General features: G+C 43.2%; 1 protein-coding gene and 1 long non-coding RNA gene across 5 annotated transcripts in view; one reads left to right on the top strand and one right to left on the bottom strand.

Annotated features, from left to right (window-relative positions):
- LOC147035185 (uncharacterized) overlaps positions 1 to 15,597 on the top strand; it is a 45,382-nt gene that overhangs the window by 15,187 nt on the left and 14,598 nt on the right. The gene's annotated exons all lie outside the window — the stretch shown is intronic.
- The window catches only part of LOC147035184 (voltage-gated potassium channel KCNC1-like), a 28,553-nt gene continuing 20,256 nt past the window's right edge, over positions 7,301 to 15,597 (bottom strand). For 2 of the 4 annotated variants that reach the window (XM_085895039.1, XM_085895019.1), the window contains one exon: positions 7,301 to 9,010. In XM_085895039.1, coding sequence (XP_085751165.1) covers positions 8,997 to 9,010 — 14 coding nt within the window. In that variant the 3' untranslated portion in view covers positions 7,301 to 8,996. Of the gene's footprint in view, positions 9,011 to 13,392; position 15,597 lie in introns of those variants that run through there. The other 2 variants (XM_085895029.1, XM_085895009.1) reach the window with 2 other exon arrangements.

Raw genomic sequence — 15,597 nt, 5'->3', positions numbered from 1 at the left:
TGATCATCAATTTGGATTCAGAACAGGTTACTCTACCCTGGACGTGCTGTTTCAGCTTTCCCAAAAAAGGATGGACGTTCTCAATGCCAGACATGAGATCAGAGCAATCTCCCTTGACATATCACATGCTTTTGATTTGGTATGGCACCCCACCATGCTCATCAAACTCTCTTCTTATGGTATCCAAGGCCATCTCCACTCATGGCTCACAGATTTCCACTCCTGTCACAGTCAACGTGTGAACCTTAATGGAGTTCTCTCATCCCCTCTTCCTGTCCAGGCTGGAGTTCCTCAAGGCAGCATTCCGGGCCTTGTTCTTTTTCTGGTTTTCATCAATAATCTCTCTGACTCTCTGGAAAATCCTCTTTATCTCTTTGCTGATGACTCCAGCCTCTGCCGTACCATCTGTCATCCCTCAGATCAGCATGCAGTTGCCTCTTCACTTTCTGCAGATCTGGATAAAATCACAAAGTGGTCCACCATGTGGAACGTGTCTTTCAAGCCTGACAAATCTCACACTCTCACTATGTCTCTCCGAAAGCTCCCTCTGGAACCATCACCCCCTTCCCAATCTACTTTATCTACAGTCCTCTTGAAGAAGTCCTTTCATTCATATTTCTCTCACTATATGCCATAATTCTGGGTCTCACTATCTGCCACGATATTTCCTGGGAAAGCCAGATTTCCAAGCTGGCCTCCAAAAGCCAGTCACCGACTGGGCATCCTCCGTCATGCAAAGTCCTTCCTTGGTACACCTGAGCTCCTGATTGTGAGAAGTCTTATTAATGGTCACATTTGATCCATAGTCAATACGTATATAGTAGTTAGATGTAGGGATTCTAACTAATTTTCTTGTACACTCTGAAATGCATTTTTAAGTCTTTATAGTTTTTAGTTTTACTGTTTCCACAAGCTAGCCCCACGCATGCCTTTGGGAGGAGATTTCTTTTTTGTTTACGGCCAACCCACACATTTCAACTCCGGGAAAAGGGCTTTGCTTTCTCTCTCAACATATGCCAGCGATAATTCAAAGCCTCGCATAGGGGGGGGGGGGGGTGGGGGAAGGACTGCCGAGGAGAAGTTGCAGAGCACTAAGATAAGCGGTTTTGAACATTTCAACTTTCTCTGGGAAAGGGAAAAGGAGCCCATTGGCACATTTTTGAGTCCACACCTGGTGCTCTTATCACACCAACTAGATTATAAATAAGATGGTTTTGGAATGTGGATTTTCAGTGTGGTTTGGTGGCTCTCCTCTGTTCAGTTTGAGCTGTCTAACCACCTCCGCATTTGTTGTGTTTCTTCAATAAACCGTATATTCGTGAATCCTCTTCGACTCTCTCTTCATGCTCGGCCGAGAAAAGGAGTCTTCACACTGAACACATACAAAGCTTTCGCCTGCAGCCTGATGGAGTACTGCTCTCCCCTCGGGACTGGTGCTCCTGCCTCTCACCTTTCTCGGCTTCATGCTGTGGAAATCAAGGCATATAGGATCACTGGTATCTCCCACGATGAGGCTGAGTCTTCGGGTCTCTCACTGCAGGCAGGTCGATGCTCGTTCTTTCTTCTCTCTAGCCTCACCTCCCCCTGCTCTGCCTGTGATATGTCCCCCCCCCATATTTCCGCAGGGCATTCAACGTCTGCCAACAACCCCCTTCTGGTAAAACTACCAAAATCAAGAATCACTGCTCACATTCACTCTTTCATTCCTTTATTTTCCTGCTTTCAGAACAAACTACCACACTCTCTTCAATCCCACTCTTCCTTCATAGTCTTCAAAACAGATGTTCACCCCTATCTCTTATGTTCCCCCATCCAAAGCCATGATCTTTTCTACCCCCCCTAATTCACTCTAAACCCACCTCCTTAAATTCCATGCTTCCCTTACTGAAAGTCCCTGTCGTGGAAGGACCTGAAATTCCCTGTAGTGTCCGTCTTGTTTACCCCATGTACCTCACCCCATCCCTCTCCCTTCCACAGATTTCCTGATGTCTTCTTATTTTTCTTCTTCTTCTTCTTCTTCTTCTTCTTCTTCTTCTTCTTCTTCTTCTTCCATATAGCAGCTTAGCTGCCGGGGTAGCTATCATTTCACGGAAGAGCGAGTGTGTCGCTGATGCAGTGTCCCTCCACCAGAACACACTAGTACTCATTTTGCCGACCTCAGAAGGATGACAGGCTCAGTCAACCCCCTGGTGTATTCATTCAGCGGCCAACGGGGCTTGAACTCAGGACCCTAGGATCCCAAGTCACCACCATAACCGCTGAGCCAACACCAGGCTGTATCTCCTGATGTGTATGTTTCCCACTCGTTTGTGCTTACCTCTCCTGCCCCTCTTGTCTCCTGGTACTCTTGTTATACTTTCTGTGTGTTCACTCTTTTAAAAGCCTCGACATTGAACACAAAAAATAAGTGTTTTTTTTTTGTAGTTTTTGCTTTGTATTTTTTAAATATTTATTTTTATTTGCAAGGGAGGAGGCATGGGCATCGACGGTCTTGAGTGAAAAAGAAAACACACAACAACGACACAACACCCCTTTACGAGACCCTCACCAACACTCCAGCCTGATGTTGGCTTAGCAGTTAGAGTGCTGGCTTGGGACCATCGGGTCCTGAGTTCAAGCCCTATTGGCCGCTGAATTAATACACCAGGGGGTTGACTCAGCCTGTCATCCTTCCGAGGTTGGTGAAGTGAGCACCAGTATACTGGTAATAGGGACACTGTATCAGCAGCATAGCTGCACCTCGAACCAATGATGCAACCAGCAGCCAAAAAGGCAGCACACTATGGGAACCAACACTCCGCGCACATGCATACAATCACCCATCAATGGTCAAACTACCTAAAAGTCCTGCCAACATCCCTATACCCCTCTAATTCTAATACTTCCAGGTACCTAATTCCAATTTAAACATATCTACTCTTTCTGCTGCCACTACCTTTCCAGGGAGATTGTTCCATGCATTTACTCTTCTCTGAGTAAAAAGACCCCTACCTTACTACCATCTTAACTCTGCTCTTCATTACTCTCAGGCTATGCCTCCTGGTCCTGTCACTGTCTACTCTGCTGAATAATTTTTCCGTACTTATTATGAGGATACCCTTGATTATATCTTTAACATCTCTATCATATCTCCTTGGAACCAACTCTTTTCTCGTGTATAAAGCCCTGTCTCCTTCAGCCGCTCCTCATAGCTGAGTCTAGCTTGGGCCGGAATCAATCTAGTAGCCCCGCGCTGAACCCTCTCGATAGCAGCGATGTCTTTCCTAAGTTGTGGTGACCAAAACTGCATACAATGTTCTAGATGTGGCCCTCACTAAATTCCTATCCAATTTTAACACCACCTCTTTTGCTTTTAAAACGATCCCCCTCTGAATAAGACCTGAAACCCTATTTGCTTTACCTATAGCTGCCTGGCACTGTGCTGCCTGCTTACCTCCCGTATATATTATCACTCCCAAATCCTTCTCCTGTGTGACACACTCCAAAATTACTCCTTGCATCATGTAATGTCTATTTTTATTATTCTTCCCCTTCCCCAACACCTTACACTTGCTCAGGTAAAATTGAATCTGCCAATCTTTTGCCCAATCTATGGAAGTATCAATACTTCCCTGAATTGGATCACTACCCCCTCTGCTTTCCACCTTCATTCCACACTTTGTGTCATCTGCAAATTTGGAAAGCTTACTCTTCACCCCTAATTAATGTCTGCAACACCTTCCCCACAACTGAAGTCAAACCAACAGGTCTATAGTTTCCCAATTCTTCTCTGGATTCTTTCTTAAATCATGGTGTTACATTTGCTACTCTCCAATCCTCCGGTATCTGGCCTGACTCCAGTGAGTTATTGAAAATATCCGTTAACATCTCACTTCCCTGCTCAGCCACTTCCGTCAATACTCTCGGGTACATATTATCTGGCCCTGGAGCCTTATCTACTCTAATATTTCTCAGCTGATCCTTTACTTCCTCCACTCCAACCTGGATCTTCTGTAAAAGCCCTTCCTCACCTCCTCGATAGATACTCTCAGCTATTGGCAATTCTCTTGACTGATCTTGTGTAGAAGTTGAAGCAAAATACCTGTTTAATAAGCCTGCCATCTCACCTTCAGCACGAACCACTCTCCGAGTGCTATTCCTCAATGGGCTCACACTGGTCCTAACCTGTTCTTTTCCCCTGATATACTTAAAGGAAGCCTTGCTATTATGTTTACTATTCTTAGCCATGTACTTCTCATGCTCTCTTTTGGCTTGCCGAGTTATTTTATTGCCTCTGTTTACTCCGATGGTGATATGAATCTACCTCCAGTCCTGTTATTTTAAACCTAATAAATTCCTTCTGATTCTCCTTCATAGCGTTCCTTATCTCACTACTCAACCACCCTGGCCTGTTTCTGCTTCTATTTGTACACCTCATTGGTATATACCTAGTCTGCATTTTTGCTCCTTGAAGGTTTCCTATTTTTCTGAGGCTGATTGTCCTGTTGGAGTCTCCCAATCTACATCACCCAACTATCTCCTCCTACCCTCAAGATTTGCCTTCCTGAAGTCTCATAGCCTTATCCTACTATTCTCAACTCTAACCCTTAACAAAGTATTTGCACACACAATGTTATGGTCACTTGCTCATAAATGCTCCGCAACCTCCACCTCCTCCACCATAATGGGATCGTTACTTAAAAGGAGGTCGAACACTGCACTACCCCTTGTGGGCTCATCTAAAAACTGGATTAAAAAGCAACCCTGGACTAAATCTCGGAAATCATCATCTGCTCTTCCCTTTCCCTGTTCCGGGACCCAAACTGTCTGCTCCTGCTGCACCCATGCCACTGCTTGCACCATCAGCACTACCTGCACCCATTGCATCATCAGCACTACCTGCACCTGTTACACCATCAGCACTGCCTGCACCCGTTGCGCCATCAGCACTGCCTGCACCCGTTGCACCATCAGCACTGCCTGCACCCGTTGCACCATCAGCACTGCCTGCACCCATTGCACCATCAGCACTGCCTGCACCCGTTGCACCATCAGCACTGCCTGCACCCGTTGCACCATCAGCACTGCCTGCACCCGTTGCACCATCAGCACTGCCTGCACCCGTTGCACCATCAGCACTGCCTGCACCCGTTGCAACATCAGCACTGCCTGCACCCATTGCAACATCAGCACTGCCTGCACCCGTTGCACCATCACCACTGCCTGCACACATTGCACATCATCACTGCCTGCTCCTGATGCACCACTGCCACTGCCTGCTTCCACTGCACCATCACCACTTCCCCCTCCTGCTGCACAATCACCACTGCCTGCTCCCACTGCACAATCAGCACTGCCTGCTCACACTGCACCATCACCACTGCCTGCTCCTGCTGTACCATAACCACTGCCTGCACCCACTGAACCATCATCACTGCCTGCTTCCACTACACAATCACCACTTCCCCCCTCCTGCTGCACCATCACAACTACCTGCTCCTGCTGTACCATCACCACTGCCTGCTCCCGCTGCACAATCACCACTGCCTGCTCGCACTGCAATTCACCACTGCTTGCTCCTGCTGCACCATCACCACTTTCAATATTCTCAGCAACCTCACTCCACAACCGTAACCAACAACTATTATCTACAAATTTCTTATATTCTGCTACTTGCTGAAAATTATCTATGTCTTCCTTCAACCTCGTAATAACTATCGTCAAGTGGGACATTTCCTCACACTTCCTGCAACAGTAAGAACCCTTTGCTTCCCCTATTCTTGATGTGTCCCACATTAAGCATCTATCACATTTTATGTACTCCTCTTCCTTTCTCCTTTGCTCTCTATTTATACCCTTTTTCGCCACCATATTCCCAAGGCCACAACTGACTGAAATGCTAAACTTAACATGAGTCCTCCCCCTGCTTCTTTGAATAAACTAACTCAAATACCTGCTAAAAATGTTATGAACACAACTACAACCTTTATAAATACAATACCACATCACTGAAAACACTTATCTTGTTCTGGCCGAGGAGACTACACAGGTGCGTGTGAACAACCGGAAGTGATGGCTTCACAGTTGTTGTTAGTTAGGATTATTTTTTGGCTTGGTGAAGGAGGAGAGATAGTTTTTTTCTAAATGAGGGAGGAGGGGAAAATAATTGAGCTGAGGGTTCAGAAGTTACAACAATTGTGGAACAATAACTGAAACAAAAAGCAAAAACAAGGCAGAAGACTGATGGGAAGTCCACTCGGCTATCTTAGGTAGGCCCGACTGAACTCGAGAGATGAACTAAACGATTTAACACAGCAGGACACAATCTGAGACAGTAAAGTTGACAATCCCTTTAGTAGACGAGAAACCAAAAAAGATAACTCTGTTCCCATCCTCGTCCCATATAAAGTTTCCCATCCCCGTCACCAATTTGTTGTATCCTGGATAAGCAAATATGACAAGTATTCAGTGTTCTACACTGAGTGCGGTAATCTTCAACCAGATGAAGCAGCACTTATATGGAAGGAAAGAAAGGGAGGAAGGAGTAAATATGCACACGACTCAGACATATGTAACCCATAACCAAAGTGCTTGCATATGGGCATGCTCCACCTCCTGGTGACGTCAATCCCCAAACATTCCAGTGTGCATCAATAACAAACCGGAGATAAAATTCGTTTGTGTTTAACGCACTCTGTGGCAATACCAAAATCTAACGAAGTTCACAACAGTGGTGATCTTCTGCATGTTTCAATATCTCATGACAGTAGCGTAGCACCAAATTCAATTGAACAACTTCAGTGTAAATCGATTTGTCGTATTCAAGGTTTGTTCAATCAGTTGTACTGTACATATAGTGATCAATATGACCTAACTCTCAACGCCAGTGTTTGGATTTCTGTACCGATTTTTCAGTTGTTTAGTTTTCTCCGGTTTCTCATTTGTTTCTATGGCCTGCCTGTTTCATATTAATATAATTATACAGAATACTTTTGGTGCATTCTTGCAGCATTGAAAATGCATAGAAAATGGACGTCCTGGTGGTGAACATTTTGTCGGTCACAAGGTGTCTCCATGGCGTGAAATAAAATTACCTTTCCAATTAAGAGCAGTAAAGTGCATTTTTGATTATCTTGCCTACTTGGCATAACCCTGTGTTTCTTACCTGGACGCTGTGACTAATCAGCACCACATGTACTGAAAAGGGATGAGTTTATCATGATGTGATATGCTGCATGGAGGGACATGTGCTTCTCATCAAGTACCATGTCTAGCCATTTTTCTGAAGCCAAGTAGCCCAAGAGTTCCCTTCGCAAACATATATATGACTCATGGGTTTATTGTCTAAAAGACAAAGCACGATGATTGTCATCATACAATTTGGAGAAAGGTGTACAGGTGATATATGGGCTTAGAAAAAGAATCCTGGTAAACCTGCTTCAGTATGCTCTATTGACACCACAATAAATTGCACAGATTTGATATAGATCTCATCATGTACAAGTCACACAGTCGGTGGTTGGCTCTGGTTAGGACATGATACAGCACAGATCGACAAGGGCTAGACTGGATATTGTGCACGGGGGCCAAACGTGCAGCTCATTCATTACACCGATGCTACGATGCTATGTTTGTACCTGCAAGCCATGCCATGACGGAGTACTTGGTACGATGTAGAGGAGCAATGCCTGTGCATATGCACAATATTGTACCCCATCATGAAAAGTTGTTACACAATCATGTCTATCCACAATATGTTCATTGTACAAAGATAGACAACTATATAATAGAACGTGATAATGCTGGAATATAGTCCTCAATAAAACATACATCAGAACGATGAAGACTTCCTGAGGCCTTTGAGGCTGCAGTTTCACTCTTTGGGTATGGTATACAGCACTGCTCACAGTACACTCAGTAAGCAGACACCCAGCGTCAACCTGTGAGCTCTCTTGGGGGGAATATGTCTTTGGACAACTTGTGGATGGAAATGGTGCACAGGAAACATCCAAGTTCTCCCTGAACTTGGGCACAGGATGCAATTTGACCAACGTGAAATAAAGAGCACATACTGTACTTTATATTCTTTAATGACCACAATTATTCCCACCTTTTGATGGAGTCTGTTGGATGAAGCCTTTCGGCACAAGTCCTTCATGAACAGGCTGGCTCAGCCTGACATTTGACTCGTACATGAGAACAGGAATTTGGAATTTGTTCAGGGTGTTGGCGATAGGCTCAACTCCTTCTCCTCATGAAGGACACCATGGGATCTTTGACGTCTACCAAATAATACCAACAGACGGGACACCCAGTTTAACGTTTAACCAAGGGACGGCACACACACACACATTGATGCCTCATCCTCCCTGTGAAACACCAGGGTAACAATTGATAGCTGGACAGGATTCAAACCCAGGCTTGATAGCTCAGAGACAAGTGAGCACTCACAATGGTCCCACAGAATATGGAATGTACACCATTCAAGTGAGTTTGCATATAAAGTGCCCTTCCTTTGAAAAGGCATGGGACTTGTGCCAGCTGACAGCATACGAATGGATATGAAGCTTGCTAAGAGTTCATCAGGTCATCGTTTTACAGTTGATCTCCTCTCGAGAAACATAGTATGTACTCTGTATTACTTGCAGTATGCCCTGCATCTAACAGCATTTTTTATCCTCCTAAACAACGCTGCCAGACAAAACCAATTCATTCTTTAAGTTGATCATTAAAGACATTTTCTGTATTCATTTCAGTTCAATGGCAAAGCAATCTGGTAGTTACTTTATCACTCTCACTCTCACTCTCACTCTCTCTCTCTCTCACTCAGTCCTTTTACTTCTGTTATCCCTTCCACAAAGAAAACTTTAGCATCTGATAAAGCATGTTTTGTGGTGATGAGAGTGATCACCACATTTCCCTCTCTGCTTTGCTCACTCGCTCTCTGCCATCAGCACGTCGTCCGCACCAGCCTCCACTCATTTGGAGTCGGAGCGCCCACCGTGGCAGGCGAGAAGTTAAAGATGGCCTGCTGGGATAATAAAGGAAAAGAAGCTTGAGAAAGAGAACTACTGTAAATGCATGAAGGATAAAAAAAATGGAATTGTACACAGAGCAGACAAATTGTGTTTGTTAATTATCAACTGCAAATGTAGTTTCCACACACAAAATAGATGCATTGTGTGTTGAAAAGTTCTCATATGTCTACTTGAATGCTATTGGCTTTTTTTGCAGTTATTTTGAACTTTGCAATAACATCTTCACAATGAATTTGAACTTTGTATGAAAAAAAATTAACTTTGCAATAGCATCTTACATATTTTCAAGTGTAGGTATAGCACACATACAGATCAAACTGTGCTTAATGATGTCAACTATTTGTGTTAGAGCGTTAATGGGAAAGATCAAAGAGATGGAACGAGAGTGAGGAGAGGCAACGTTTTTTGAGATTGTGGAGGGAAGGAGGGAGGGGGGTCGTAATTTAGAGGGTGTGGTGAGAGTTTGGGACTAAAGGTTGGTGGCTGCGATTGGGTGCTTCCACTGATTTAATGGAGGGTGCCTCAAAGCGGTGTCCATGCACACTGCTAGAGAGCAGAAAGGATGGGGGGGGGGGAGGAGGTTGGGAAATAGCGACACTGGAAATTGCGAGTTGAAGGATAAAGAGGCAGGTGAGCACAAACCAGCAAGAGCAGAGAAGTTTGTGAGGCTGCGAGACTTCTCGAAACCTGGCAGGCACACTGGGCAGGCTCTATAGCCATGCGGATGCATGCTCTAAGTGCAGTTGAAGTACAATCTCAATGGTAAGTAAAGCCCTTGCCTTATAATGCTTTACACCCGGTTCAAGTCAGTCTGATCTTTGACCTTAAGAGCATTCTTGCTTCATCGCTCACATTCTGAAACATTTTGAAGGTAATTTTCATGTGATTGCATCATCGATTATTTTGTAAAGCCAATTAAATATTTTCTTTGATACTTAAATTCTTAGATATTGTTGCTTTACCAATCAAATGCATGTTTAAAAAAATAAATAAATACTTAAGGCATCATCTAAATATTTATAAGAAGAAACCTAAAAAAAAGTATACCCTGTCCCCTCTTCCATGTACAAACAACATACAGTGTCTATAGGATGCCTATACTCCATTTTCAAATTTTTCACCCTTTGTTCCCTTTCGCTTGGAATTAAACTGCATGAAATCAGACTTTTCCTACCATTATTTACAAATCGTAACCCACAACTTCTAAGTGAAAAACTAATTCGACTAATTTCAGAAAATTAATTAAAAATACAAAACTAGAATATCTTAGTTGGATAAGTGTCCACCCCCACCCCCCCCCCCCCGAGTTAATACTTGGTGGAAGCACCTTTAACAGCAATTACAGCTGTGAGTCTGTTGGGAGAGGTCTCTACCAACTTTGCACACCTTGATTGGGAAGTATTTGCCAATTCTTCTGTACGAAACTGTTCAAGCTCAGTCAAGTTGCGTGGGGAGTGATGATGGACAGCAATCGTCAAGTCGTGCCACAGATTTTCGATTGGATTTAGGTCGGGTCTCTGACTGGGCCACTCGAGGACATTTATCTTTTTGTTGCTTAACCACTCCAGTGTAGCTTTGGCTGTGTGATTTGGATCGTTGTCATGCTGAAAGGTGAACTTCCTTCACAATTTCAGCTTTCATGCAGAGGGCAGAAGGTTTTCCTCCAGGATATTTCTGTATTTTGCTCCATCCATTTTCCCTTCTATCCTGACAAGTGTCCCAGTCCCTGCTAATGAGAAACATCCCCATAACATGATTCTGCTACCACCATGCTTCACAGTATGGATGGTGTTCTTTGGGTGATGTGCTGTGTTGGGCTTGTGCCAAACGTACCATTTTGCATTTAGGACAAAAAGTTCCATCTTTGTTTCATCAGACCACAAAACTTTCTTCCACATGGCTTCAGAATCTCGAGAGTGTCATTTTGCATACCTCAAACGGGACTCAAGGTGGGCTTTTTTGAGTAATGGCTTCCTTCTTGCCACTCTCCCATGCAGGCCAGACTTGTGGAGTGCATGGAATGTTGTTGCCACAAGCACACTGAGTAGTATTTTCCCTGAAGACCTGGAGCTCTTTCAAAGTTACCATTAGCCTCTTGGTGGCCTCTCTGATCAGTCTCCTCCTTGCTTGGTCATCTCGTTTGGAGGGACAGCCTGTTGTCGGCAGGGTCTTGGTGGTACCATATGCCTTCCACTTCTTAATGATCCTCTTCACTGTGCTCTGAGCGATATTCAAGGCCTTTGAAATATTTTTATGCCCATCCCCTGATCTGTGCCTTGCCAAAACTTTATTCTGGAGGTCTTTTGAAAGCTCCTTGGTGGTCATGGTTGAGTCTTTGCTGTGAAATGCACTACTCAGCAGAGGAAACCTCCAGGAACACCTGATATTATTCTGAAATAATCAGAATCACCACAATTTATCACAGGTGGAGGCCAATTAACTTTAAAAATAGGTGTGTGATTTTGAAGGTGATTGGTTACACCTGAGCTTATTTACAATTGCTATTTTAAGGGAGGTGAACACTTATCCAACCAAGATATTCTCGTTTTGTGTGTTTAATTAACTTTCTGAAATTTACAGAATTTGTTTTCACTTGGAAGTTGTGGGTAAAGGTGTGTAAATAAAGGTGAAAAAAGGCTGATTTGATGCAATTTAATTCCAGGAAATAAGGCAACAAATAGTTAAAATTTTGAAAGGGGGTGTAGACTTTCTCTAAGCACTGTACTCAGAGTTATAATCGCTCCCCATTTTTCATGTTTTTGCATCATAACAAGGAGGTTATAAGTATGAATATGTAGGAAGGTCAAATGAAGGCTAATTATGCCATTGATGTACCTTGTACCTCATTGTGAGTTGTTAGGCATTAATGAAGTACCGGGGGTGGGGCACAATGCCCACCGGTAGAACGACATCCTCCTCAATCTTTTAGTTGGACTGAACATTTTTCATTTGAAATTTATCACTCTACCCTGAGTCAGAAATCTATCTGGTACAGACGTTCAAGTTACTGTACATTCAACGAGGACCAATAAGGTTGTTAGGGTGGGGAGGGGGAGGGGTAGGGAGGGCTTCTTACCCCCACCAAACTACATAAATTAATTTTCGGTCAGCAGGAACTAGTTTAATGAAATGCTGTTGTCAATCCTCTTCCGGTGGCCCCTTTGGATTTTGGGAAAACGACCAATGATTCAGAAAATATCAACAGACGTGATGGTCAAGGCAGAAAAACCTTTTGATGCATGTATGTATTTGGGAACAAATGTTAAACTTCTGTTCGAGAAGTTGCATTCGGTGCAAATCCCATGAGAATGTTAACAAACATAATCCAAGGAATATCATGTGCCCAAGCACCATGATGGATTTGTGTATTCCAGTGACAAAAGCTTACCCATAATGCTTGAAAACGAATCTCATTGAAAATCTATCAGTGACAACAGGCATGGATTCAACATCAGGGGCTTGTGGAGCTTCACATTTTTGTGAATGAGCGAAATAAGCACCCCTTCCAAAGTTCTTGTGAAATTTATACAGTCGCCTCCTCCAACTCCCAATCCCCCTTTTTCCACACTTTCTCAAAGAAAATCAAGAATCCATGCAGCCAATTATTAAATTTACAGCATCCCCTGAGGTTGGCCTAACTGCTTGGATGAAGGGGGGAAAAAATCTCCAGAAAATGCAGATCAGCATTATTCTGGTAACAGAGCAGACATAAACAGAATGGTATATATATATATCTCTTCTTCTTCTTCTTTCGGCTGCTCCCGTTAGGGGTCGCCACAGCGGATCATCCGTGTGATCCGCATAGTGATTTGGCACAGGTTTTACGCCGGATGCCCTTCCTGACGCAACCCTGGTCGCCTCTTACGACACAGGGATATGGTACACCTATTTTAACCGGGGTATACACCGGCCCAGTATACTGGTACTCATTTCGCCGACCTCGGAAGGATGACAGGCTGAGTCAACCCCCTGGTGTATTAATTCAGTGGCCCAACGGGGCTTGAACTCAGGACCTTTTAGATCCCAAGCCGCTGCCCTAACCACTGCGCCAACACACCAGGTTAATGGTATATATATATATATATATATATATATATATATATATATATATATATATATATATATATATATATATATATATATATATATATATATATATATATATATATATATATATATATATATATATATATATATATATATACATATCAGCAGCATTCTTTCACAAATGCACAGTCTTTAATGTGTAGTTAAAGATTCCAAATCCGAGTGATTTTAGACGAGCCAAATGGGAAAGGAAAGTTCCCCCCCCCGCCCCCGCCCCCACTCCGTTAGCTTGGCAACAGCACAATGCAACAGATAGAGTGAGCATTTGGCAAACTTATGAAGATAATCTCCATGTGTTTATTAACTTTTATTTTATTAAGATCGACCATTGGCTTCAAAAGCAGCAATTATATGCATTAGAGACAGAATGCATAAACAGTTAATAAAAACGTTTTACAGAAACTTACAAGTATGCAAGTATGTTTCCTGAGCCTTTCCAGTTTTATTTCCCAATTCCAATTTGTTTTTAAAAAATTTTGGAACATCTGATTATTTGCTTTAATTAGCACCTCATTCCCTATAGGCCAGCGGTATAGGTCAGATTTTTTGGTACTTAATCAACCGGCTTGATACAAAGCTACAAGAGGTCTCATATGAAAGATGGGGATCTCAGTAACTCATTTTGCCTTGTTGTCCTCATTTTTTGGTGTGCGGCCCCTGAAATATTCACACCTGAATGATACCCCCATTAGAAAATTTTGACCATTTCCAAAAATCAGTGAATTAGCCATAACTACAAAGCAATGCACCCTATTTTTACATGATTGGTATTGAAATGTGCAGAATGAACAGGGGAATACTACTAGTTACTTAATGGAATACTTCTACATAAATGTATGTACATTTGAGTGCTTTTAATAGAAAAAAGACGTAATTTCCGGACCGCTAACTTCGAAAATCATCAACTACAGAAACAAACATCTGCCAATTGTCATATTTTTTCGTTATTTTATGTGTTCAGTTTACCATATCAATATAATGAGAATATTTTGAAAAAAATTTCTACTAGCAAATTATACGATATAGTGACTGAAGTTTGCACAAGTGATGTAATAACTATATGTTACACCAATACACATTGTTCTACGAGAAATTAACTAAAACATATATTTTGAACGAGTGTCCTCGATATGTTCAACCATCACTGTCCGTGTCATTTTGGTCACCATGTGACAGTTCGTTGCCACACTGCCTGTCACTGGTGGTACACATGCACTCGTTAGTGCAAGGCAAACTGTCTTGTGAGCAGCTGCAGCTGTTGGTACATGATTCACTACCACGGCATGAACACACAAGACCATCTAACATCTCCGCTGATGTGGGTCCATCAAACTATGTGGGATGCAGCACACCTTCTCCTCTGTCCCATCCACGACCCTTTGGTGTGGGAATTTCTGGATTTTCCAGGTGGGCATTCATCCATACTCGGGTTTGGTGAATGGATCTCTTCACATGTTCGAGAAAAGCTGGTTCAGACGGAGGCAACTTAGCACTGGGACATCTTTGGTCGCTGCGAGTTTCTCCCGAAGATCATTCAAATTTGTGTGTGCATCCATATATTTCCCTTGAGAATCATACATGGCACTGACTAAATGTCTTGAAACAGCCACTGCCTCCAGGAGATCGTCAGTGGTGAGGACTTCGAGGTGTGGACCATTATTCTGAAGATACAGTGTATTCATAGCTTTCCATGCTTTCTTTTTACCATAGCTGAAGAATGCTGATACAGAGTCACATCCTGTCAGGGCATAAAACGCTGGAAGCCGAGTACACATTTCTGGAGGCAAGCTGTAACATATCTGATGGACCGGGATAAGGTTGCATCCTGCTGATGTTCTTTTCTCTATCCATATTTTGGCAGTGTCCTGCAACTGTGGAAAGTAGTGGATTACTAAGACAAGCACATCATTGTCTGCTGATTTGATTGTAATGGACCCACGCATATTGTTACGTCTGAACTCATCATCGGCATGCTTCACGTGAAGAAATATCCGAGAATCTGCCTCTTCCTGCATTGATGCGAGTTGACTGTCATGATACATTCCTGCAGATGAAAAGCATGCTGTAACCGAACCATCAGAGAAGCCACCAGCCAAATAGATCTGCTTTTCTTGGTGATCTGAAAGTTCTTTTGCTGCTGGTGCATGTTGCATGACGTGATTACAGATGAAGTGTGTCAAGGTGGATTTGTTTGATGATAGAGCCATGAATTTCGTCCATTGTGGTACTGCGCGTCCATCAATGACTTGGTAGCTTCGGGATCCACCAGCAACAGCAAGGCATCTCGTTCTTTCCTGTCTTCACAGAATTGACATCATCATATTGGTCGAAGGCATCGATGAGGGTGTGGTGTGTTTTGATGCAAGAAAGCAACTGGTTTAGGTAACACTGCGCCAAGTTTCCAAACGTACCACCATTTCCACCCAGGATATGGAGTTCAGCCATAGCATTTCATGGACCACACACCAAAATC

The sequence above is a fragment of the Eptatretus burgeri genome, chromosome 1, assembly GCF_056783735.1.
Source record: "Eptatretus burgeri isolate ZD-2024b chromosome 1, Ebu_testis_v1, whole genome shotgun sequence".
Taxonomy (NCBI): domain Eukaryota; kingdom Metazoa; phylum Chordata; class Myxini; order Myxiniformes; family Myxinidae; genus Eptatretus; species Eptatretus burgeri.
Note: the sequence above shows the minus strand (reverse complement) of the source record. Positions and strands in the feature narration are given on the sequence as shown.